The following is a 24195-nucleotide window of genomic DNA, read 5'->3' as shown; positions in this document are numbered from 1 at the left end:
AATGTACAACAGATAGGGGGGAACAACGTCCTGGCTGTCCAGCCTGCAGGCTGTGCTTGCCTCTGTGCCTGTTCCAGTTCAGCTGTGGCTGTGGCCCGATCCTGGCTCAGGTGCTGCTTAACATTCTCAGTCTTGTGCCGCCGCCTCGTGCGAGCCTCTTCTGGCCTCTCCAGCACAATGTCATCAGTAGTCTTGGGGCTGCCCAGCTCTGAGGACTCTGCTTTGCTCTAGGGGAGAAAGGGGTAAGTTAATAGTATGCACATACACAGTGCCATGATCTCAAAGCCCCTGCTGCCAGCCTGGCCTCCCACCCCCAGCTAGATCCCTACTGTCCATTCCTCCTGGCCTGACACAGCATGAGGACCTTACAAGCCCTGTTCCTGCAGCAACATTACCAGCATGTCCCAGAAGCTGCGGCGCCCCAGCTTGCTTGTGGGTGTCACTGGCTCTCCAGAGCTTGGTGAAGGTGCAGAGGTGAAGTGCAAGGGTGGAGGACAGCTCCTGCCAGGCCCTGCACTGGGCAGAGCCAGGCCCTTGGTCTCTGACATGGTCCTCCTTAGGCCTCCTGGGGAGACAAAGCAAATCAGACTCTGCAGAGCCTCCCCCTGCAAAGCTGCTGTATACCACACTGTGTCTGGCCAGAGCCTGACTGGAGAGAAGGGGAAGAGCCATCAGTAATACCCAGCAAAGTGGATACGGTCCTGGGGAGCAGACAGACCCTTAAATATCTTTTCCAACACTAATGTCTATGATGCTTCTTCCCCAAGACATCACACCACACAGGCGGCAGAGGGGAGAGCAGCTTCCTCCCTCCTTGCCCACCCAACCAGATTCCCCCCAGCACAGGCAAGCTCCTGCTGGCCAGGCAGGAGGAGCAAGGCTCGGTGGAGGCTCAAGGTGGCCACCCTGGCCAGGCTCTCACCTGCAGAGCTCAGGTCCTCCAGGTCTGCAGCACTCAGGGGGCAGGCAGCTTCCACGCAGAGCGGGGCAGGCAGCACCAGGAACTCCATGACAGCATCGCAGAGTGCGTGCCGCAGGGCCCCGCGCAGCTTCTCCGACAGCTGCAGCAGGCTGATGTTGCCCTTCTCCCAGATATCCAGGCGCACCAGCATGCAGGGCTCTGTGGGGAAAGGGTAGTTCTGCATGGCTCTTCAACCCTGCCTTCACCAGCCCTCTGAGGTGCCCCAGGGGATGCAGAGGCCGCAGGCAATTGGCAGCTGCTGGCCAACTCCCTACCTGAAGGCGGGGGGTCAGCCCCTGGCTGGTGCCTGCTGACTGCTGTGAGGCTTTCAAAGTCGGTGTCCTGCAGCAGGCCCACGATGGGTGAGGGGGAAGGAAGCTTCAGAGGGTCAGGCCTCTCCCCGTGGGGCAGCAAGGTGGGGCTGCCATGCTCATCCACAAATGTCAGTGCAATGCACGCAATTCCTGCAGGGCAGAACCCGAGACACCCTCCATCAGCACAGCACCAAGTACACCCCTACAGTGCCTGCCTACACCTTGCCATTCCACAGCTGGGACCATCATGTCACCACTAGAGTTGCACAGTGTCACGTGGCAGGCATGGCCCACAGGAGGGGAGGCAGCCAGGGGAGCAGAGGCCAGCTGTGCCTGTGGGGAGCTAGGGTAAGAAGCATGGGGTTTGGCACAGGGTGTCCCCATCATTGCAAGAATCTCTCTCCCGTAGAGTCACAGCAGATTTCACTTGCCCTGCAGGAGCTTCCTGGGTTGTCCAGCACCACATACAAGAAGAAATTATCTTTATTTGCACCAGGAGAGCCTTTATGCAGATTGATCCAAGATGGGGCTCACATTCCTGTCCTCTTAAGGGACAGAGTACAGGGCCCAGACATGCTCCAGCAGCCCCCTCCAGGCTGTGAAGGATGTAGAGTCCCTGCAGATCTGACACCTTGTTGGAGATTACACTCACAGCCGTCTCCTCACTGTACACCTGAACAAGATTAGGTGCCTTCCCCATCCACTCCAACCAGGCAGGACTGGGAACAAGGCAGGCTCACACCTAGGACTAGCCTGGAGTCACTGCAGAGAAAAATTCAGACCCTGCCTGTTGGCTCTCTCTACTGAGCTCTACACACGCCCAACAGGACAGTTCAGAGCTGCAGAGCAGCTGTGTGGTTCCTGCCTCACAGCCCACAGCCTGTGAGCCCTGGGGCACACAGGAGAAGCCCTGCAATGGACCAGAGCAGAAACAAACACTGACTCCCCACGGCCCAGCTCAATGGTCAGGGCACCAGGGAAGTAGCTTTGAGGTCCAAACCTCACATTGTAACCTGAAATGTTCCCACTCTCTTTGAAAGCCCCCTAAGACAGCACTCAGGTGGCTGGATGGCAAAGCTGCCCCAATGCTGCCTAAGGGTGATGTGCCCAGATGCAAATAACCTTAGCCCTGCAACACTGCTGAGCCCATACTCTTTCTCCATCCCAGCAAGGATGGCAGTGACACCAGACTCCACTGCCACAGAGAAACCAAAGTGTCCCTGACTGGATCCCCTTGGACAAGTGCCCTCTCTGCATGGAGACAAACCCAGCCCAAGCAGGCTGTACCCAGTCTAATCAGCAACAGCACAACCACCCAGTCTCTATCATTCCTTGTGAAGCATAAGCTCTGCAGCAACCTTTCCTCCAAGGCATAGCAGACACAAGGGAGAGTGCACTGGGATGGAGAGAGATGCTCACAAAGGAGAGAAGTAGGCATTCAAATCAGAGGGCAGTTCATCTGCACCCACACTGAGGAAAAGAAACTACACCTATGAGCAATCCCCACAGAGCCTCTTGCCGCAGCAGGGCAGCTCTCCAGGACATGGGTGTTAATACAGAGGTATCAAGAGCAGGAAATCTGCCCCACATGACAGTGAATATGAGCTTTACCAGCCAGACTTACGTTTTTTAAACAGTAAAGGGCACAAACTCCTCAACAGTCTGGCTTGGCAGTCACCCCCAGGCCCACCAAAATGATTGAATGATCATGTGGTAATCATGGACGACTCCCCTGTTCTTCTCCTGGATAAATTACCACACTCAGCCCCTTCAGCCTCTGGCACATGTCCCTACTGCATCATTCCTGTACCTCTGCTCTGCTTCAGTCTGTCTGAGATGAGGACATGAGAACAACTGACCACAATTCAAGCAGGCCAGGTCAGCAGCCTGCCCCTGCCCAAGGAGCAGAAAGGCTCTCCTCCATGTCGCAGGAAACAAGGCTTCCAGGAGCATAGAGAAGCTGAAATCTAACCACTAAATCATAAGTTTAAAAAAAAAAAAAAAACAGCAAAGAAACTCAAAATCTGAGTTCTGGAGCTGTAGGAATAGGTACATTAGCAAGAGCTGCCAAGAGTCTCACTTCCTGGTGCAATGGAGGTGGGGTGCTACAGAACTGTTACCTCCCATCTCTGGGGGACACTGAGCCCCCTCTGACCTAGGCTCACTGAAATACAAAGCACACATCTAATGGTGCCTGGCTACTCCAGCCCTTTGCTAAGCAAGGGAACAGCCCACACCAGGATACAGCCACTGGGAGAGTGATAATGCTGCACCCTGGAGCATCAATGACATTTGAAACATCAGGACTCCTGTCCTCCTCAGGGAAGAGATGCCTGTTCGGATCTGTGGGAAAAAAGATGCAGGATTTTGGAGTTCACTGCTTGCAAGCTAACAGGGCAGCACACGGACCCTCGGCAGCTGGGAATCACTGACCTGCCACCTCAGGGCAGCAGATTCTGTTTGCTCATTTATCCAGCCAGCAAGAAACAGGGCTCAGCTAAATGGACACATACACACAAACACACAGAGGAGTCAGAGCTGAAGCCACAACACAAGGAAAACAAGATCAGCCGGGACCAGAGAGCTGCATGGGAAAAGGAGATGGAGTTATACTTGGAGCCACGGGTGCTACCTTGGAAGTGAGAGAGTGGAAAGAGGTGCTGCACAAGGTCCGACATGGTACCTACATAACAGAAGAACATTCAAATGGTGCACGAGGGGCACAAGACACGCAATGGCCAGGTGACAGACCACACGGCCTGGACAAAACACGACATGACAGGCCGCTGCAGGGTGGGCCCTATCCAATCCCTCCTCCAGCAGTCTAGAGAAAAAAGCAAGGACATTGCCCACACAGCCCACACTCAGTTACAGGCAGCCAGATTTCCCTCTGCAGCAAGGCTTCTGCCACAACTGCTCCCACCTCCAGCCCCACAGAGCCTCTGGCCCCACGCTGAGGTCTCATTGTGTCTAGAGCTGCTTCCTGCAGCAACAGGTCAAGCTTAGCAAGTTGCTCTATGGAGGCCTTAGTTTGCTCTGCCACACATGCAAAGGCGTGAAGTCCCCCAGGCACACACCTTACCCACCTTCCAGCCGTGGAGGAATGCACTCCCCCAGCACTGGCCCTCCTCACTCACTCATAGCTCTACAGCATGGAAAACAGCTCCCCAACACACAGCCCCATACCCTGTTTGAGAAGAGTTGAGCAGAATACCTTTTCCACCAGTGCCTTGGCCACCCGGTTTATTGTACAGATAGAGATCCTGGTCAGGGATGCTCCCGTTGTGGTTGAAGTAGTGCTAAGGAGAATAAAGAAGATACTGACAAAGATTAGAGAACTTGCCTTAACTGCAAAGAGGCTCGTGTGTATGCACAGCTCATCCCCAAACCTGTAGAATCAAATCCAGAGCTACTCAAAACACTTGCCAACACAGCCTTCACCACTGCTGGGGTGAAGGAACCCCTTACAGCTCATAGAGAGTTATGTGGCACTACATATCTGGCCTCACCCTTTGTCTTTGCTATAGCCACGCTAAGGAGTGGGTGGCTGCTCCCAAATTTTTATTAATCTTGATGTTTCAGTCCTTACATCTGAGCAAGACATACAACGAGCCAAGTTTAGCTTTGAAAGGGGATCTTCTCCCATGCTCCTGGGACATGGATGTGGGCATGAGCTTTGTGGTTGCTGCTTTTTGCACAGCAAGTGATTGCCTAGGCTAATCAGGATGTGCTCAGTCCTGTAAAACTCCCTCAGGCTTCAGGAGTTAGTGTCAATTTCTCCCTAACCCTCCATGGCAGAGCTGGGAACGTGGTGTCTGAGCTGCCCCCACAAATGCCCTCAGCAGCAGCTAGAAGCTGGGCAGATTGCTGTCCCAGTCCCAGCCCTCCTCACCTTGAAGTGGTGCTCCACGTTGCTGTCAGTGTACTTGGGGGTGTGCAGGAAGATGAGCAGGTTCTGGCGCAGGTAATAGGCCACGGCGTGCAGCCAGGGCAGGGCTGAGGGCGGCAGGGAGAACTGCAGGACCTCTGTGGGCGGTGTCCCAGGGGGCTGGATAAACTGCACACAGGAGGCTTTAAAACCCAGCTGGTACTAGCAGGCTCTGGGGCTCTAATAACTAGCTGGGGCTCTAATACTGATACAAATGATGCCAGATGGCTCTGCAAGGGGAGAGTGTGGCGGGCACAACCCTAGACCTAGTGCCCCAAGACAGATCATAGAATATCCTGAACTAGAAGAGACCCACAAATATCATCAAAGTCCAACTCCTGGCCCTGCCTAGGACAGCCCCAAGATGGGAGCAGACATTCATTCCAAGGTGTGGGAAGGAGGGCACAGGGAAGTCCTGCTGTGCTGCAAACCCAGCAGAGGGAATCTCCCAGCTACCCTGGCACCCACACAGTGTATACCTCAGTGAACGCTAGCCTGACCAAGCACTGGAGCAGGGAACAGGATGTAGCAAACTGCCCTGGTCTTCCTTGGGGCAGGAGCAACTGAGACAGGTCAAAATGTAGGAAAGTGCTCTGGGATGAACAGAGCAGATAGCCAGTGAGGTACCTCCACATCGGCTGGGGTCAGCTTGCAGTTCCGCACCAGCATGACCGTGATGATATCCAGGGTGGCCTCGTCCAGGCGTCTGCGCAGCACTTTGACCAGCTCATCCGTGATCTCAGGCCCTGGCAAGTGAGCAGAGGTACAAGCAGCTTTTTCACCCCATCAGTAAGAATGACTACAGCCATCTCTTCCTTCCTGTTCAGGATGTACCACCCTCACACTCACTTCCCATAGGGAACATGACTTTCCCCACCATCAATTTCTTTGGACATCTTTTTCTATGGGTTTATGATCACAGAAGACTGCTGGTGCAGTAGGAAAAGACAATTGCACTCCTGCACAGGGAAAGCTGGCACATGGTCTGCAGGAGGTTTCATTGTGGACCGTGGATCCTTTTATTTTCACCCATACAGAATAGAGAGCAGTTATGGGCTATGGAAGAGCTGTTTGCGCAGGAGGGAGATTCCTCTATCTTCAAGCAAAGATGGCAGGGAGCAGAGCTCTGTTCCTCTGCTTTACATCAGCACAGTTCATCTGCTGCCAGGTGCTATAACACATACCTGCTGGGGCAACACCATGGACCATCAGCTGGATGTGTCTGTCTATCTGTCCCACAGGGCGGGCAGAGTCCACACTACGGCATGAGGCAGTGTCCAGTGAGGAACGAGAACCCTGGAGAAGCAAAAACAGCCCTGTGGAAGTAATTTCATATAAATTCTAGATCCATCACTGTCCCAGGCTGTCAGCAGGGTCAGGCAGATGCCACCCACTGCCGCTCCACTCCACATATCTACAGTGTAAATTTTACCCCACGTGAAATCCAGGTTGCTGGAACTACTGAGTTCCCTCCACTCTGGCGACCATGAGCGCCCATATCCGCTCGCAGAGAGCGGCAGACTCACCATCAGATCCTCACTGTAAATGGGCTCCTGGCTGCGTGTCAGTGCTAGCGAGCGAGATGATGCACTAAGGCTGCTCTCTGCTTCCCACACCTTCCCACTGTGGGTGGTTTCAGTCAGCCTGAATACAAGAGAAAGACATGCCAGCCTCCATCCCCAAGGATGACAGCATCATACATCCACAGAAGATCCACATCTTCTTTGCTCTGTCCCCTGTGCACTTTGTGGGGACTAGAATATGGAGTTTTGTGGAAAAACTGTTCTCTGGCTCCTTCAAAAAAGCCATCATTTTTCCTCCCACGTGTAAAGGCTTAGCACAAGGAGAGCAGGATGGGCCTGGCTTGATGTGACTGACTCATCAGAAATCAGATATTTGGTGCTTGGGTCACAACACAGTCCCTGAGGCTGGGCAGATACTTTCTGTCTCAAGGAGCTCTCAGTCTGGTGTAACACACCAGCAAGGCAGGGTCAGGCCAACAAGTCACACTGGCTTCTTACCGGAGGTAGAAAACAGATTTAGTGGCACGTTCCTGGTAGACAAACATATTCTTCCTGTTCACCACAGAGAAGGCGTTGAGCACCGAGCGAAGTGCCTGGATAGCTGTGGGCAATGTGGGACATTAGCTATCCCACATACCCTTCTCTGGTGTGCCAATCCAGCCAGCAGCCGGACCCCCGACACACCAAACCGGGGGGAACCTGGGCTGTACATACCTCGTGAGACCCCCATGTTGGGGCCCATCTTGAGGCGTGAATGCACGTGGATGAGTGTGCTCCACACCACCTCACAAGCAAAGTGCCCTGGCATGAACTGCATGGTGGCAGCCAGGTAGTCCCGGGGCTGGTAGCTCTCCTCTACAGAGTAATCTGTAAAGAACATAGCACATAGCTGGGGCCATAGCATGGAAGTTAAGACCTTCTTAGGCATCTTTGTAGCACTGCTGCTGAGGCATGGCCAAGGGAATATTCATACCATCCGTGGGCATCACACGCTGCCTGTAAGAAGTATATGGTGTTTCACTCTTCCAGATGTCCTCCTCACTTTCTGCCACCAGTAATGAGTTGCATATGTGGCTGTCATGCAGGTCCTGCAGCAGCAAGCGCTGCAAAGGATGAGGAAAGATTGGTTCTGTTGCTTGCACAGCCACAGAAGACAGCAAGAAGTGCTGAGGGCCAGACTGAGTCCCTTTTCCTCTGACCCCGCCAAGCTGAACTGGCCCCCCAGGCCCTCCTCTGAGCTGAGCCCAGACTAGATACCCTCCAGAGGTCCCTTCTCATCTAAGCCATCTAATCACTGGCAGCTCTGTCAGTGCCCTCTTGAGATTTATTACCTGATTGACAACCCTGCAGATTTCACTGATCTTCTTCACCACCACCTGGTTGAGACTCTGGCACTCCCCTGGCTGCTCCTCTTCTGTCTCTGCTGATGCTGCCTTCTCCACACTCAGGCTGCTTTACGAAGAAAGGGAGAATGGGGTCAGCAGGGCACCTGGACAGTGCCTGTCACTGGGTGCTGGGAGCAGGAACACAGTGGGAAAGGATGGCAGTTTTCCCCTTATAGAGCACCAGCCTAGTCTGCAACTTCCCACCCACACTGGGCAGGGAAGAGATCCTGTCCAGAGATGAGTGAGCGGCAACAAGGTCATGGTACAGAGAGGCCGTGGTCAGACAGGGGACCCTCCTTACCGTGTGTGATAATAGACCTCCACTCGGTCCTGATGGATTTTTATGATGAGCCAGAAATCCGGCATAAGGGGACACCTGGGTTCCTGGTCGCTCATTAATGCTTCCTCATACTCCGAGTCACTGCTTCCCCCATCATAACCTGCAATGTATCCTCACTTCAGCCCTAGGCCTGGCAAACCACCTCCTCCCTGGGCACGGCAGCCACTCACAAACGCTCAGGGCTCACCCCAGCCCAGGCACACAGACCCCCCCAGTGCGTCACTATTAGTGTCACCACACACTGTCATCCTCCCTGCCCCAGCAGATTCACCAAGATGGTCGGAGTCCATGCTGCCCTGGCTCGACACGAGGCTCTGCACACGGCTGGGACGCTGCCTGCTGGAGCCTGCAAACAGAAGAGGGGTTTGATCATGGAAGTACTTGCTAAGCCCTTCCCCATGCCCCATGTGCTGGAGAAACATCACATCACATGACAGTCGGACTGTGCTGGCCATGGGGAGGCAGCGCTTGCAAATGGGGCTCTCACAGCCATTACTGAAATCAGCAGGAACTGTCATTAGGGCTATGAGTGCAGCAGCATAGCCTAGTACCTTGGGTACTGTTAAGCAGTGAATTGCCAGCAACCTGGCAAGGAAGAGACCAAAGTCCTCAGTAACAATGCTGGTATTTAGGAACAAGAACAGGAGTAGCAGTTATATTATGTATGTCACAGCCAGAACTGGGCTCTTCCCTTAAAAGTTTCTGAGGCTGAGGTACATCCTGCCCACACTGCAGCTCCTACCTTCCCTGCCCTGTGTTACAGACTCAGTCAGGCTCGTTGCAGATGGTGTCACCAATGGTGATTTCTCACTGTTTCCCTTCTCAGAGGATGAGGATGGCAACGACTGTATGGTTGTCTCTGGAACTGCCTCTTCCAGGGAGTCCTGGCCTGGTGGTCTGCTTTGATCAAGTCTCAGCATATCTCCTGGAGCCTGCATAAAGCCAAGGTCACAAAAATGGCCAGAAAAACAGGCACTGAAAAAAAATCCCATCATCCTTCTACATTCTGTCACCAACAGATCACTCAGTGCTTCTCACCTCATTCTGTGTGTGGCTGCCTCCACCTGCAGGGTTTCCTGTGTCTGGCACAATGCGCGTCTCACCCTCTGGCCACTCCCAGAGACCCTGGCCGCTTTCTGGGAGAACACAGCTCCTGTGGTGTAACAGTTCAGAGCCTTCTGCCTCTGTTTCGCTGCTCCCCTCCTGGCCTGCTTGGCCCAGGGCTGTCCTGGTGCCACCTCCAGCTGGCTGCTGCAAGCAGGCTGTCCCTGAAGGGTCTGGAGCAGCCCTCCTGGAGTGCAGGCGGCTGATGGAGACGTAATGGTAGTCATCGCCTTCTGCATTGAGCATGTAGCCTGGCAGAGCCATTCTTCTGAACTCCTGAAACACAGGGAAGAATAAGCATCCTGGTAGCAAAGCGTGGTGCTGCCTCAGGGCTTTCTCTTTACCTCCTTGAACTTCTCCAGAGAGTGCTCAGGCCCAAAGACAAACTGGAGCAGCACCACCTCGCTGTGGCAGCTGGGCCGGCCCTTGGAGTTATAGATGTGGGTGGCCACCCTGTGTAGGATGGAGGTGCTGATGACCTGTGAGTGACGCAGCGCTGACACAATCTCATCGTCCAGGAGCCAGCGAATCTAAGCAGAGCAAGGACACAGAGCGACATCCAGGTGACCTGTGTTTGCAAGCCTGCCCCAATCCTCACCCAAGCCCCAACAGGACGAAGGCAGTCTCTCCCATCTCCTACATCCCTCATCTCCTGAATGTACCTAAGAAGAGGCCTTTAGAAGGCAGCTCTGCCTGGCCCACCGCAAACGCAGCAAGAATTTTCTCAAGGTAATCCCACGCTTTTGGGAACCACAAGGCTAACAGCCTATGTGACACCAGTAAAGCCTAACAGTCAGTTCAGCTGACAGGTTGCAGATTGGAGCAGGCTAGGAAGAGTGGAACAGCAGTTGTGTGCTCTAGCTGGAAGCAGGGAGGCAAGTCTGGCTTACCTCATTCATAGTGGCTTCAATAGCCTGCCTGTGCACTCCAGGGAGGTTGGAAAGGGCATGGTGCCTAGGAGAGAGGAGACAAAAGAATCAACCAGTCCTTCTCATTCGTGCAGCCACCACAGTGCAGCTCCCAGGCAGTAAAAGGAACCTGTGAGGGGCTTTTATACCTGCAGTGGCATACCTCTCATCTCCAGTGGACGGGAGCCGTTCCAGGTTGTGCATGATATCCTCATCCGAGCGGAAAGAGGATGGCTGCCCGGGAGAGCGCGTGAAGGACACACTGCTCTCCGAGGTGCACCTGTCACAAGAGAGAGAGCAGCCTGAGCATGGGGCCAGAGAGGACAAACAGACACAGAGAGCAGAAAAGGGATCTCTACAGAAGGTGAGCCTATCTAGGAAATATTTTAGTTAAGACTGTGACAGGCTCTGTGAAAAGAAGAATCATAAGTCTCAGTACATGGAAATGAGCCAAGAATGACTGCCTGGGAAGAGCAGGCAGAGGGTAGGTGACTGGGCCTCTTTCCACCTACCTGTTGTGGAGGATGTCTGTGTTCACAACTTCTATCTCCAGAGGCAGTGTCAACACAAAGATGTCCAGGGTCACACAGAGGTCTCCCAAGTCAATGGTGTTCAAGCCCTGGCAGCTTTCCAGGCAGCCCAGAACTTCCCCTGAGGAGAGATCACAAACCAAAGGACTCAAGCAACAAACATCTCTGCTTACACACATACCCAGCCTGGTGGCAAGTACAGAGACTGCAAGAGGTGGCTGTCACACACACCTGGACAGGCTCAAGAAGGCCACCATCATCTTCCATGATCCTTTCAACCTTCCATGACCAATCCCACAGCAAGTGGGAGACCTGGTAAAAAAGCCCTTGTCTGATGATGGCAAACCCTGGGGGCTCTGTACAGGGAAGGCTGATCCAGAGAGACTGCTGTTTAAGACACAGCATGTTTGTTCCAGGGGCTGCTCACCCAGCAGGGACCTGACTGAAGCACTACTGCTATTTAACCTCCCAGCAAGGATTGCTCTTACCTAGACAAGTTGGCAGGGACTGCACAGGCATGGAGCTGTGCTGGCTACGCAGCTTCACTGAGCAGGTCAGGTGCACAAAGAGCGGGGGCATCTCCTGCTCCAGGAACTCCTGCTCATTGAGAGAGTCCCCTCCCAGCACACTGAAGGAGTCGTCATCCTGGTTCACCGTGTTGGAGTCCGAGAGGGAATCTGTGTCTGGGAACTCATGCTCCAGCTTCTCACGGTACTCCACCTCCAGCTCTGGGTCACTCTCTGTGGCAATGCAGCATCCAGACACAGCTCCTGTTGATACAGGTTCCCTGTCAGCAAACCTGATTCACATCTCCAAAGGCCCCACCAGACACACCTAGCCCCGAAAAGCATTATCACATGGACAGACATTTTCTTTTCCAAGGCAGAGCAAGTAAATGTTACCTTCTTCAGCTGCCATTTCTGCCTCTGATCCCTCCATGTCCTCACTGCCTTTCCTGTCTGCCTGATCCCGAGATGCCTCTTCCTGAGACAGAGAGAGAAAGGGCACATACTAGAACCATGCCAGGCAATACAGCAGGTTGTTGATGGGAGCTTCAGGGACTCAGTCTACCCATGGGTCTGCCAGCCCCAAATCCAGATCTGACACCAAGCAAAGCTACCCCACAAGGTGCCTGCCAGGACAACCCCATGCCTACCTCTTTCTTGGCTGATGGTGGGCAGTAGAAGAAATAGTGAGGATTTGATGGCACTGGCTTGAAATGTAAACTTCCAATTTCCAGGAATTTTTCCTAAAAGAGAAATCCCACATATGAAGCAGACATCCTACTCTACACCCTCCTGTCAAAGCCAGGTCAAGCTTGCACATTCCTCACCTGGATAATTTTATGCAAGTCTGGGTGTGCCTGGCAGGGTTGTCCAATTTCCAGCAGTGAGAGGGGAAATTCTGAACAGCAGCTGGTGCCCACGCTGCTCTTTGGCTCCTCCGTGGGGCTGGCAATGTTATGGGAGTCCTGCTCGCTGTAGTCCTCCATTTCAGCACTGACAGGGTTGTGGACAGGTCAGGCAGGCAGATTGAGAAATGACACAAGTTTTATGTGCTATCCATCCTGCCAGTATCCCACCTCCCAGCTCCCCAAACCTCATCAGTGTCAACACAACCTGAATGTCCACAACTCCACAGCCCAGAAGCCACCCATGTGCCCAGATAAGGCCTCATGCTGTCTGAAGCCAGGCCTGAGGTAGTTTAACCATGCTGATCACATCGCCATGCCTGTACACCACACTACACACCCTGCCTGGGAAACAGAGACACAGACTACAGGGACAGGCCTGCAGCAACCTGAACTACCAGCAGCCAGTTCAGAGCACCTCACAGCAAGCACCACCATGCCAGCACCCCAGTGGCTGGGCAGCAAAGCTCAGGCCCATGGCCACTCAGCAGCTCCATGGCAGAATCAGACCCTAAAACTCAGAAAAAGCAATCTGGGGAGTGGGATGTCGACTGGTCAAAGCACTCTGCAGGTACTCCGGTGATAGAGGTGGCAGATCTGGGTGCAATGTGTCACAATGTATATATATATACACCCTTCAGGAAAAGTTTATGCAGCTTGCTTTGGGATAGGTGATTCATAATATCCTGTAACAAAAACAATGTTCCCACAGTTTTTCTTGGGGAAAGCAGCACTTGAAGTCACCTGACTTCAAACACTAAGCTTTCTTCAAAACCACAGTCTCACCTCAATGATTTATACTATAAGATGACATAGCATTGGAGATTCCCAACAAATGCCAGTGAATTCACATCAAGGAACTGTGCTGAGGACAAAGGACCTAAGTGTTTCTTTGACTGACACTAAGGCATAGCACTTTTTTCCCCCCTGAAGTTTTCAGAGGCAATACAAATCTTATAAATACCCTAAGGAATAAGACAGAAGTTTAGCATATTTCAATTCTGCCTTGGTATTATCTCTTGTGCATTTTTTCCAGAGTTTTAATTAAAAAAAGTGACACTTTATTCATTAGAAAAGGATAACAAAGCTGTCTTTTACACTAGAGTCAACAGCAAACTCAAATGAGTCAAGCAGCAGGAGATGCACAATTTCTCCAGAAACAAGGCTTGCAGACAAACTGCCCTCCAGGTCAGGCCAGATGGGACAGTAATGAGCCAAGACTACAAGAGAAAGAAAGGATGAATGTCACCAGAGACTAAAAAATAGAAGATCCTGGTGGACACCATACCCACCAGGTGGGTATCTCGCTGTAAATATCTGCTCTTCTGTGTGGCTGTTAGACTCTGTCCTACAGCATTCCTTCTAGCAAGGACTAAAATACGCTTGAAGAAAGATTTGTCCTGGCACAATGCTAAGAACAGAAGCAAGACTCTGGTGGGTTGCTACCTTGACTCAGAGACCAAGACACCTCGTTCCCTAGAGCTCTGCTCCTCTTCCTGCTCCATGCTGCCCACTTGGAAGCCGGCTGTCTTGGAGTGTGTGTGGAAATGTTGATGGCTCTCTCGGAACGAGCGGACATGGCTGCACACCGTCAGCAGGAAGTTGGTGATATCAATCTCTTGGAGCAGCTCCTCACAGTAATCCATGGCAGTAAGCAGGTCCTGGGAGCTGATGCTGTGTGACTGCTGAAGGCTCTTGAACAGCCCTACAGGTAAACACAGTGCTTGAGCACTCCATGGCAAGGATGTGAGGCTGTGGGAGTCAGGCAGTGGCTACATACAGATCTTCACCATGTCCCCACACAGACCTGGAGAGAGAGGAGGCAGCCAGGGCACCTAATGCTACATGTTAGTCTGGGCTTGGGTGACATCAGAGTGCCCATGGGATCTGCCACCTTGAAGGTGAGAGCAAGGCATCAAAGAAGGGATGCTCCTTCACAGCACTCCACAGATTTGGGAACAGACGCTGCAAGGCCCATAGGGAATGCAGAGAGGCATCTTTAAATCCCTCCTGGTGGGACATCAGTCCCACAGCTCCTCCCTTTGCCTGGAGTAAGATCACAAGGAAAATGAGACATTGCTTTCTTAGAAGAAGATCCGGGGTCCAACCCCAGCCCTGCCACAGCTCCCATTGTGCTGCTGCTCACCTTTCACATAGCACTGGTGGGAGTGCTCCTGCAGCAGCGTGCAGTAAGTCACCAACTCCTTGTGCTTGTGGTCCAGCCAAGCAGCAGTTGGAGGACGTTCCAGAGACTGGGACCTGGAAAAGAGGAACCATGACCTGTAGTACCAATGAAGCACATTTTAGACTGTAAATGGCTCTGGTGCCAGTAAAGCAGAGCCTAGGGCATGCACAGGCAGTGGCTTCTACAACGTAGAGAGGCCAAGCCAAGTCAAGACGGCAGGGCTGGAGCCAGCCTCTTGTCAAGGAAACTCCTCTGGTTTTTGTCTAGGTACCAAGTATGGTTGGTATTACCTGAAAAAGATGTCCCGAGGAGGGCGGTGTGCCCGTGGGCTGACGAGCTGCTCCCGTAACAGCTCCAGAGAGCAGCTGTAGATGTAAATGGGGCAGCGAAACCGGTGGCACTCGCCCAGCTCAGACTGTGAGTTCTGGCGACAGAAGGAGATGTGCACATCTCTCCGGGAGGGGCCACTCTGCTCCCCAGGGTCATGGCTCACTTCTGCAAAAGAAACAATTCTAAGACAAAGGCCTCTGATGATTCCTCGTTCCTGTCTGAGACATCACAGCTCTCACAGAAGCATCACAGTTAGACATTGGGTTTTCAAGCTTCTCACCACTCACCCTCACCCAGCACCCAACCACTCAGCCCAGTGCTTTGGCAACCTTGATCCCCTTCTTCACAGCCATGAACTGCTCATCACCACCACCACTGCCTCCTGCAGCAGCACAACCCTTCATCCTCACTGCAAGCATGGCTGATCTGCCCTAGGGGCTGTGCAATCAAATCCCATATACCTCAAGAACTGTGCCCTTCTCCCTAAGACAATGTGCTGCTGACAGTGCCAGTCTGGATCATGAAATGAGAGACACTGACTTTCCACTGCAGCCCACTACTGCCATTCCTAGTAGCTTCTATCTACCTGCAACCTCCTTGCCCACAAGGAACCAACCTTAGGCCATGGGCACCCAACTCACACTCCTTCATATCCCCATGAACATCACTGCGCCTCTTGTACTGACTCTGCTGACTGCCAGGCAGGAGCTGCCAGGCTGCAGCAGCCTGTTATTCCTCCTGCTTTAATCTGCTCAACAGTATGCTCAAGATTAGCAAGGATACCAATACTTTAACAAGGTGCTGTCAGTACCCTGGGCTGGTGTTATGCTGAGGGTTGGTAACGGCACTGCAGCATCCCCCTCTTCAGCCCTGACTCGCTCGGCACAGACAGGTCCCATGGTATCTTCTCCAGATTGACACTCATCTTTCGGAGATTTGTCCAGCCCACAAGCCATCAGCTTCTGTACATCTGGAGGAAAAGAAAATAAAATCATCCTCTGTCCAGTGAAAACAGCTTAACCCCTCAATCTACACTCCCAAGAGAGCTGATTTCCTGCTACCCCTTTGTGTGTAGAAGCAGTTTCACCTGAGCCTAGCAGACTTCACCAGTGACTCAGTGGAAGCCAGACCAGTGCCAATGCCCAGAAGCAGGGACTCTTCCAGACCATCCCGTTAGCAATCTCCTTACTCCATTCATTAACAACCCTACTGGGAAAACAGTCCAAATGGCTGCAGCCAGTAAACAACTCAACACCACATCCCCTGCCTGAAAACCCTATGTGGGCAGCACCACATCCAAGGAGAGAAGAGCAGGACATTCAACACCTGGCACTACTTTATTCCTAGCCATGTGGTGCAAAAAGACTGCACATGAACTCTGCTGTTCAATTTTCTCTCCACCCTACAAGAGCTGATCCTGGTTTTTCTGTTTTCCTGAGGAGGTGCTTAGGACTGTTGCCTCCTCTTGCTCCCCACAACAGACCCCCTCACCTGAAAAGGTGGCTGGCAGGAAGGTCAGGAACACGTGCTGTGGGTTGACCAGCTTGGCATAACATCGCCATTGAGGGGGAAAGGGCCCCATTGTGTCACTCAGTGTCACATCATCCTCAGGCAGCTCTGTGTTGCCAAGGCTCTGAGGGAAGAACAGAAGTTGGGTAAACTCATAGCATATGGCACAGGCCCGCCTTGAGGCAGGGAGCAACCACACAGTACAAGTTCTTCCACGACTGCTATTTGACACAGTGCTGAAATCACCCTGGTCACCTCTGCAGCCTGGCTCTAGAAGTCACCATTCTGGGAGCAGCCTGGCGCCAGGAGTATAGCACAACAGTCAGGAGATGCTTAGCCAGCTTTGCTGGGGCCAGTTCTGACCTCTAGGCAGTGACTGCCCATGGTTTCAGAGCAATCTGCAGCACAGCACCAGCGCTGCTGTAACAGGCTTGGCCCATAGTGAATGCAACGATCCACATACCTTCTAGATTCCTGCTTGACTTCAGCCACAGGATACAGCTTAAACTGCTGCCAAAGATGGGGAAAACCAGCTGCCTTTCAATCTTTCTCAGCCCTTCTAACTCTCCTGCTCTTTAACAGCTGCTGCCTTGCATTCCGAGGGGGTCAGGAGAAAGCAGCACAGCAGTACCTGCAGAGTACTTGTGGAGCCAGTCATATCCCTGGTACCATTACTGCCAACAAGATGATAGGACGCAGAAGCATCCTGCTGCTCCAGGGTCCCAGAAGCTTTTAAGGTTTCTTCTGAAATGAAGCACAAAGAAAACAACCTGAGAAACACCAGCTGAAGATGAGACTTGAAAGCAATGCTCCCGAAACAGCTCACTGCTCCTGGTGTCACTACTGCCACACTCCTGGTCCTTACCTCTGATCACAGGGAGCGTGAAGGGGGGTTGATGGCCATCACGATCCCGCTGCAGAACCTGCTCCATGAAAGCCACATGATCGGCATCAGCCATGGGGATCTCCCGGTCACTGAGGTCATGCTGAAGGCAGCCGTGGAAGAGGTTTAGTAGCATTTCATTGGGCACAAACGAAGAGTCCTTGGTCACCTCCTCATGCTCTGCTTCAAAATGGAACCATGGCAGCTTCAGAGACAGCATTTCCATAGCCACCATCTGCCCAGGACCCCAGGAGACAGCCCTTTGCAAAGCAACACTTCCACACAGCCAGGAATTTCCCCAGCACCTCTGCAAGACCGACTTGGAGAGTGTTGAGGAGGCCCTGTAGTTTTGGCATCCTTAGTTACCCTGCACTGACCCACACTGCTACTGTAACTGTGGTGGAGATGCTGGGGGTACACACTAGAAACCACCACCACAAAGCAACTATCTAGGTTTAAGGATTTCAAAAGCAGCTCTTACAAATTATCATCCCAGGAAAGGCAGCAATATAGCTGGACAGCCCTGGGGCTGCAGATTTGGGAAGGACAGCATCAAGCTACTAAAAGAGGCATGACAGTGCTCACATGCTGCTGCCCAGGGAGAAAAGCACGTGGAGCAGGCTGCCCATAGGAGGGAGAACAAGGAGAGGCAGGTGGTAAAGAGGTACCTACCTTTTGTCAGCATTAGAAAGAACATTTCCACCTGCTGGCATCTGGGCAACAGCTTCATGAGGTTGAACTGGAATGGGATCTCATGCACTCGAAAGCCAGGCCCCATGTCTGGATCTGCAACAGCGATGAACAGGACCACCAGAAAACAAGCATCCCACAAACTGCTCTGGGAACTGTGACTTGTAACTGAGAACAGAGGAGCTCTTTCTTTACATCCTTTACAACTTCTATAAAATCATTTTCTCAGGCACACCAGGCCTATTACTGAAGATATGAGCTCATCTTCCACCTGCTCCTTAAGTCAGCTCCTCTCACAAAATTACAGAATGGTTGATGTTGGAAAGGTCATCTGGACCAATCCCCCTCAAGCAAGGTCACCTTGTCACCTCTCCAGCCTAGGCAGAAAGCCTCAACGCTTTTTAGGCCTTCCCAGGATGAAGTAATTTCTCTGCCAGCTTAGTGTAAGTGCAACAAAGTGACCCACAGACATCAAAGTCTACAAAGTTGTCAAAATACCTGTTCCAACTTCCAGGAACTTCTACAGGTCCTGAGACATTCAAGACCTAGCTGCTTCTTTGCTCCATCAAGCTTGCTAGGACATAGATGGTGGACTCACCTTCAGCAGCTTTGGTGTCTGAAGGAGGGCAGACCCACTCCTCGTTCTGGCACAACTGGCTGACGTACTCAAAGGTCAGCATGGTGGCAATGCACGCAAGGTCCCGGGGGTACAGCTGCAATAAGCAGTCAAGGCTCACTTTGTGCAGAATTATTACCCACAAATGCAGAAGAAAAGAGTCTAAAAGTAAGGAGAGGGAACACCCATAAACCTGTTCCCTGAGTTGCCCTATTCTCACTCATGGCCCCCTCCTTCTCCACCAGCCCTTTAGCCTGTTTTCACCTCAGGAGGAGTGCTGGCAGTACTACCTGCAGTCCCTGCTCTGGTCCAGCTTGCTCCCCTCCAATGGAATGACTCTTCACAAAATAATTTGCATTTTCCCAGTTATCCCACAGCAGTGTCACATACATGGCATTGCAATCCAGAAACCTTTTATGGCCAGTGGCCAGTTCCTCTTTTAGAAATCTCAGACTCTTCTGTGACTAGCATTCCCATACCTTCTGGCCCTCAGTATTTACCTGCAGTTTCGTGATGCATTAAAGCCTTCTCCCTCCTCAAAAGAGCCCAAGCCCCTCCCCTTTCAGGGACTCACTGCTTTAGGTATTTTCTGGTAGGGCAAGCCATGGAGGTGCTTCCAGTTCTCAGCAGTACTGTGGACATGGCCACTCTGTGGCTCTACCCAGCACTCAGTGACCAGGTTCAGTTCTGTGTCCACTTCAATGGCCTCTACCTCTGTATCATTGTCATCATCTGTGGAAAAGCTGGAGGGAAATCAAAAGGAAAGTGCTGTGAGACGGCACAGAGCTAGCAGCCCACTGCAGCTCCTCTCACAGCTGTGAGAGGAGCCACAGGAACCCAAGATTGGCAAGCGAAGCCCCAGCGACCTGGTGATCAATCCATGACAACTGGTTATCTCTACTGGATTGTGGAGGTCCCCCTCCTTTCCACACACACTGACTGCAAAAGGCAAGTCTGGAGCCGTGACTCCACTGCCAGCCCTCCTTGGGAGCAGAACAGCGGCCTCACCTGTCCTTGGTGGAGGTAGAGTGGGGCGGGAAGAGGATGTACTGGACAACACAGGTGTGCTTCTCCCTGTCACTGCTGCTCTCAGTCGAGCCATCAATCTGGAGGGGAGACACTGCATGAGCCTTACCCAGTACCCCCTTACACAGCACAGCCCCATCACCCAGCTCCACTAGCAGTGGTGGAAAGAGGAAGCCTGTCCCAACCCCAAGAACTCCTCCAGCACAGCATGACCCTACCAGCAAACCAACTCTTCCTCTGCAGATGAAGGCAGAAAAATGCTCAACCCACAAGCTGCTTTACTTTCTCCCTATACATGTCAAGGCTGTGTGCTAGAAGCGGATGATAAATCCTATCACAGAAAGGTGAATCTATACCCAGAACCAGCAATGAGGGACTGTGTCCACAGGAGGACAGAACCCAGGCTCACCTGTATGGGCAGCTCCAGCACCATGTTGATAATTCCATCCCCGCTGGATGCAAAGTGGAAACCCTCTGACAGACGAACCCTTGCAACAGAGAGGAAGTCAGACCTGCTGGACTTCTCCACCCATAGTGTAAGCTTTAAATGCAAGAATGACTGTACCCTTCACCCCAAAACACCGTCCTTCCCAAGACAGGGAGCTACACACAGGGAATGGGGAGATACAACACTGCCAGAACAGCCTGTGTGAAGATCAGCATGCTCCAGGCACAGTAACACCTCTTGCCCTTTTGCATGTTTTCCAGGACTCTCATTCTCCTCAACTACAGCTGTAGAACTGGGTAAAGCACTGACCCAAGTGGCTCTAGAAGCTGTGTACAGGACCAAAATCCTCTGCAGAGTAGCTTAAACTGTTACCTATAATAAGGCCTCAGGTCCACCTTCTTTCCCTGCATCCCCATGACTAGCTTGGAGAAAGGACCCCTGTCAGGTGTGCAACTTACTCTGTGAGTGTGGAAAGGAGCTGGGCCACAGCAGTGATGGGTACAGCCGGTGCCAGCCCTGACTGGACACTCCAGATCCAGCGCTGGTGATAGAAGTAGCGGGACAGCGAGGCCAGGGTTGAAGAGGCAGTGCGATTGGCCACCATGGTGAGGGGACCAGACACGGGGGGATGCTCCAGGTTGAGAACGAAGGGGGCTCGATAGTCAGAAGGCAGCTTCTCATACCTAGGAGAGGGCAGAAGTGTGGCATGCTGAGATGGAAAAAATGTATTTTTTTTTCCGTTCAGAGTCAGAGCTATCTGGATTCACAACCCACTTGCTGGGCCCAGGACAGCGTCTTCCAGCAGCAGAACATGGCTGGCCCAGCACAGGATCCTGATCAGACAGCAGTAACTAAATTTACTTCTATATCCTATTTAGAGTGACAAATCTCTCCGTCCACCAGGAACCCCTGCTGCAACTCACAGCCATGCAACCCAAACCCACCCCAACAAGCACCAGTTTCATCCACAGCACTCTCATCCTACAACTGACAGCACCATGCACAGACCTTCCTCTTTCCCAGTTCCCAGGGCAAGGGGACTGTGCTGACAGCCTGCTACTCCATCACTACCTGATAAGCAGCTTCTCCAATGGTTTGTGCAGCACAACAAGGCAGGGTCTGTCTGAGAGGGCTGACTGGGCCCCAGCCACAGGTGGAGATTTGGAGGGAGAACTGCTGCCCAACATCTTCCTCTTTGCTTTTGGAGTTGCCTCCTTGCTCTGAACCCTGTGGGGAAAGCGCAGCTGCAAGATTCGGTCCCGTAAGTCTTCCACTATCTGTCATGGCAAAAGCAAAAGGTAAACATGAGCAACTTTGTCCGGAGACATAAACTACTCAAAATAAGTGTCTAGAACAAGAGCTTGACCAAAAGGAATAGAACACTCCTTGAATACACAGAAGAGCAGAAGTTAAAGGTCATTTTACTTCTGAGGCACTAGCAAGACCAAGATCAAGATGACACAAGGCTCTTTGGTCCCTATTTTAACAACTGCAAGTATTTTTAAAAGCAAAAGGAACGTTAAAAAACTCCCAAGACTATTTCAAGGCTGAAGAAGTTGCCTTCCAAAACTCAGATTAAAAACAAATTAATTGCATGCCAGCTTCTCCACAGAAACAGTCCAAGCACCCACCCTCATTCTTCCCTCCTCCTCTCCTCAACAGCCCACAGTAAATGTAAACTAGTCCATATCAGCTGTGGGAACAGTCTGGCTCTGTCTTATGTATTCCCTCACTATCGTGTTCATTTGTCAAACCTTTATGGCAAAAGGTTTCAGGAGCCTGGGTTATTTTTTAGGTTAACTTTTTCCAAGATACTTCCACAATGACTTCCTGATTACTCTTTTTAGCTTTTAGCAGCTCTGAATATGGTTCTACCCATGCCAGCATCTGATTCCCACAATAGCCCAGCGTTTTATTTGAAATTTCTACAGTTAGGTTTCTTCCATGATCTTTGTTCAACTTTTTTCAATTTTTATTACCGTTGTAGGCAAACAGAAGAACAGCAGCTCTCCATCTTCCTCAACACTAATTATTTCAGTAACTTTTCCCATCATTACTATGTCTTTTTCGAGGAAAGGAATGTCCCCAAACCCAAATGTTAAACAAGAGCTCTTTCCTGCACTATCCTGCCACTTGGGACCCCTCTGTGGTTTCATACTGATATCACAGAACCACTAACTGTGTTTAAGCTCTCAAATCCCACTTTTTTGCAGTTATCCATACTGGCTTCCAGCCACCATTGCGCTGCTTAGGTGTCACCAAAGCACAAAGGTTGAAATAGCTTTGTGCCACCCACACATTTCCCCAGCTCAGTACCTGTTACCTTTCTGCAAATGAATTCCCTACCCTTTGACTAGAAAAAAAGATTGGGAAAATCACAAACAGCTTCTGCTGTGATGAAACAGAGCACTTTTTCAATTTCCTCACTTTGTTCCCCAAGCCAGTTCCTGTTTTGTGACACCCCATTCCTACAGTTCTACACTTGTGCCCTACACAGTCTCACCTAAAGCTTTCTGAAAGTCAACTGTATGAATTGCTTTCCTTCCCTTCAGCATTGGAAATTTGAATTGCTCAGCACAAAAACACCTTTTCCTTAAACAAAGCAGGCTAAGTTCTACTGCCATCCTCCACACTGGGTAGTTAATCAGCCCTATGGCAGGCAAAAAAAAAATAATATTGTGGATGATACAATTTATGACCTACATACAGCTCCTCCTGCAATGACCTGAAGCTTGTCCACAGCTGCAGGGTATGGTGCTTGTCTCACACCTTCTACATGAAATAGATAATGATTTATACCTGCCAGAGGGAACTCCTTCACAAAAACCTTTCACTTGGCATTACTAAGCCCATATGTTGGCCCAGCAACCTGTGCCCAAGTCCTGGATCCCCTAAAGACATAAAACGGCAGATCTGCCAGAGTGCCAGAACATTTAGTATTATCTGGGTTCATTATCTCAGAAAGAGATGGTCCTTCCCATGTTTGTCAGCTTCTCCTCAGACTAATCTCAAACACTAAAGCTAAGTTAGACAAACCAAAGATTTCTTTCATGAAGATAAAAGACCTAGATTTAATGATAAACTTCTTGTTCATATTAAAAAGTTCACATAGCTTAATAGCAGGGCATCTTTCTCATGCTTTAACTAGGAACACTTAGACTTGTCTCAGCCATTGTAACTGGTGGTAAACTCCACCTTCTGCATCTGAGTGGGGCAGCCCGTTTCTTTTGATACAAAAAGGTTACTAAAAGTCTTTCTGGCAGACTTTTATCCTGAAAACATTTCCTAGGTACTAATTTTTTTTCTCTCCCTGTACTGCTTCTGTGGGGCATTGTTTGCATTTTAACTATTAACTTCCTCCCTGCCCAAGAGATTCAATATACATGTACTGGAAGAGATAGCCCAGGGAACATGTAGTACATCTATCACAGAGGTCTCTACAGATGAGTCAGACAAGTATCTGCTGTTCTTTACAGATGGTATTGATTGTGCTTTGGCCAGAAGGATAGACTAGATAACCTTTGAGTCATTTCAAGCTCCACAGTTGAATTAAGCAGTGGGAAAAACATCCATGTGACCAGCTATGCTATTGATCTTCGAGTCTTTGGGTTTAGATCTTTCATAGACTTAACAAAGAAAGTTTGTCCCAACTGACCCTTTCTGTTACAACAGATTCAAACCCATCTAAGCCTTAACATAGTAGTTACTTATTAGAGGGTAGCTGCCCAGTGTTGCCTGTGATCTACCCACCGTTTCCACATTCAGAACTTCCTGTTCTACTCCTACCCCACAAAGCAGACAGCCAGCTCTCACCTTGTTCCTGGCCTGTGCAGGTGTGCCAATGGGGAACCCCAGCCGGAGAACCATGCAGGGAGCTTTGGAGATGATTCGTACCACATAGAATGAGGAAGGGGTAAGATCCTCAGACCTAGGGAGGAGGGATTAGGACAAGGCTGAAATGGCATGGATCTTGCTGCTCTGTCATGCCAGACCAAGCAGAGGTCTGCTCCACAGAGGCAAACAGCCCACACAACTTCACAGTACCACATATCAGTTCTAGCATGCAGAAACCACCCTAGCTGGCTTCCCTCTCCCTCTGGGCTG

At 51.4% G+C, this 24195-nt stretch overlaps 1 protein-coding gene across 7 annotated transcripts in view; it reads right to left on the bottom strand.

Moving 5' to 3' along the window:
- SZT2 (SZT2 subunit of KICSTOR complex) overlaps positions 1–24195 on the bottom strand; it is a 54680-nt gene that overhangs the window by 14527 nt on the left and 15958 nt on the right. For 4 of the 7 annotated variants that reach the window (XM_042030469.1, XM_042030473.1, XM_042030474.1 and 1 more), the window contains exons 14-53: positions 23905–24019; positions 21163–21368; positions 20550–20774; positions 20053–20131; positions 19626–19723; positions 19192–19360; positions 18600–18714; positions 17984–18097; positions 17294–17494; positions 17060–17172; positions 16411–16552; positions 15731–15889; positions 14880–15084; positions 14551–14663; positions 13851–14109; positions 12327–12492; positions 12150–12242; positions 11896–11977; positions 11482–11763; positions 10976–11114; positions 10627–10743; positions 10446–10509; positions 9900–10085; positions 9490–9831; positions 9194–9383; positions 8723–8797; positions 8413–8551; positions 8058–8178; positions 7700–7829; positions 7441–7593; positions 7225–7327; positions 6730–6847; positions 6388–6499; positions 5831–5949; positions 5168–5332; positions 4490–4574; positions 1237–1425; positions 923–1120; positions 396–565; positions 61–227 (exon numbers count right to left, since the gene is read on the bottom strand). In XM_042030469.1, the coding sequence (XP_041886403.1) occupies positions 61–227; positions 396–565; positions 923–1120; positions 1237–1425; positions 4490–4574; positions 5168–5332; positions 5831–5949; positions 6388–6499; positions 6730–6847; positions 7225–7327; positions 7441–7593; positions 7700–7829; positions 8058–8178; positions 8413–8551; positions 8723–8797; positions 9194–9383; positions 9490–9831; positions 9900–10085; positions 10446–10509; positions 10627–10743; positions 10976–11114; positions 11482–11763; positions 11896–11977; positions 12150–12242; positions 12327–12492; positions 13851–14109; positions 14551–14663; positions 14880–15084; positions 15731–15889; positions 16411–16552; positions 17060–17172; positions 17294–17494; positions 17984–18097; positions 18600–18714; positions 19192–19360; positions 19626–19723; positions 20053–20131; positions 20550–20774; positions 21163–21368; positions 23905–24019 (6018 nt within the window). The remainder of the gene's footprint in view (positions 1–60; positions 228–395; positions 566–922; positions 1121–1236; positions 1426–4489; positions 4575–5167; positions 5333–5830; positions 5950–6387; positions 6500–6729; positions 6848–7224; positions 7328–7440; positions 7594–7699; positions 7830–8057; positions 8179–8412; positions 8552–8722; positions 8798–9193; positions 9384–9489; positions 9832–9899; positions 10086–10445; positions 10510–10626; positions 10744–10975; positions 11115–11481; positions 11764–11895; positions 11978–12149; positions 12243–12326; positions 12493–13850; positions 14110–14550; positions 14664–14879; positions 15085–15730; positions 15890–16410; positions 16553–17059; positions 17173–17293; positions 17495–17983; positions 18098–18599; positions 18715–19191; positions 19361–19625; positions 19724–20052; positions 20132–20549; positions 20775–21162; positions 21369–23904; positions 24020–24195) is intronic. The other 3 variants (XM_042030470.1, XM_042030471.1, XM_042030475.1) reach the window with 3 other exon arrangements.

The sequence above is a fragment of the Corvus kubaryi genome, unplaced genomic scaffold (assembly GCF_017639235.1).
Source record: "Corvus kubaryi isolate FWS band 111438036 unplaced genomic scaffold, C.kubaryi_AGA036_p1.0 37334, whole genome shotgun sequence".
Classification (NCBI taxonomy): Eukaryota; Metazoa; Chordata; class Aves; order Passeriformes; family Corvidae; genus Corvus; species Corvus kubaryi.
The sequence above is the reverse complement of the archived record's forward strand: the minus strand, read 5'-3'. Positions and strand labels throughout refer to the sequence as shown.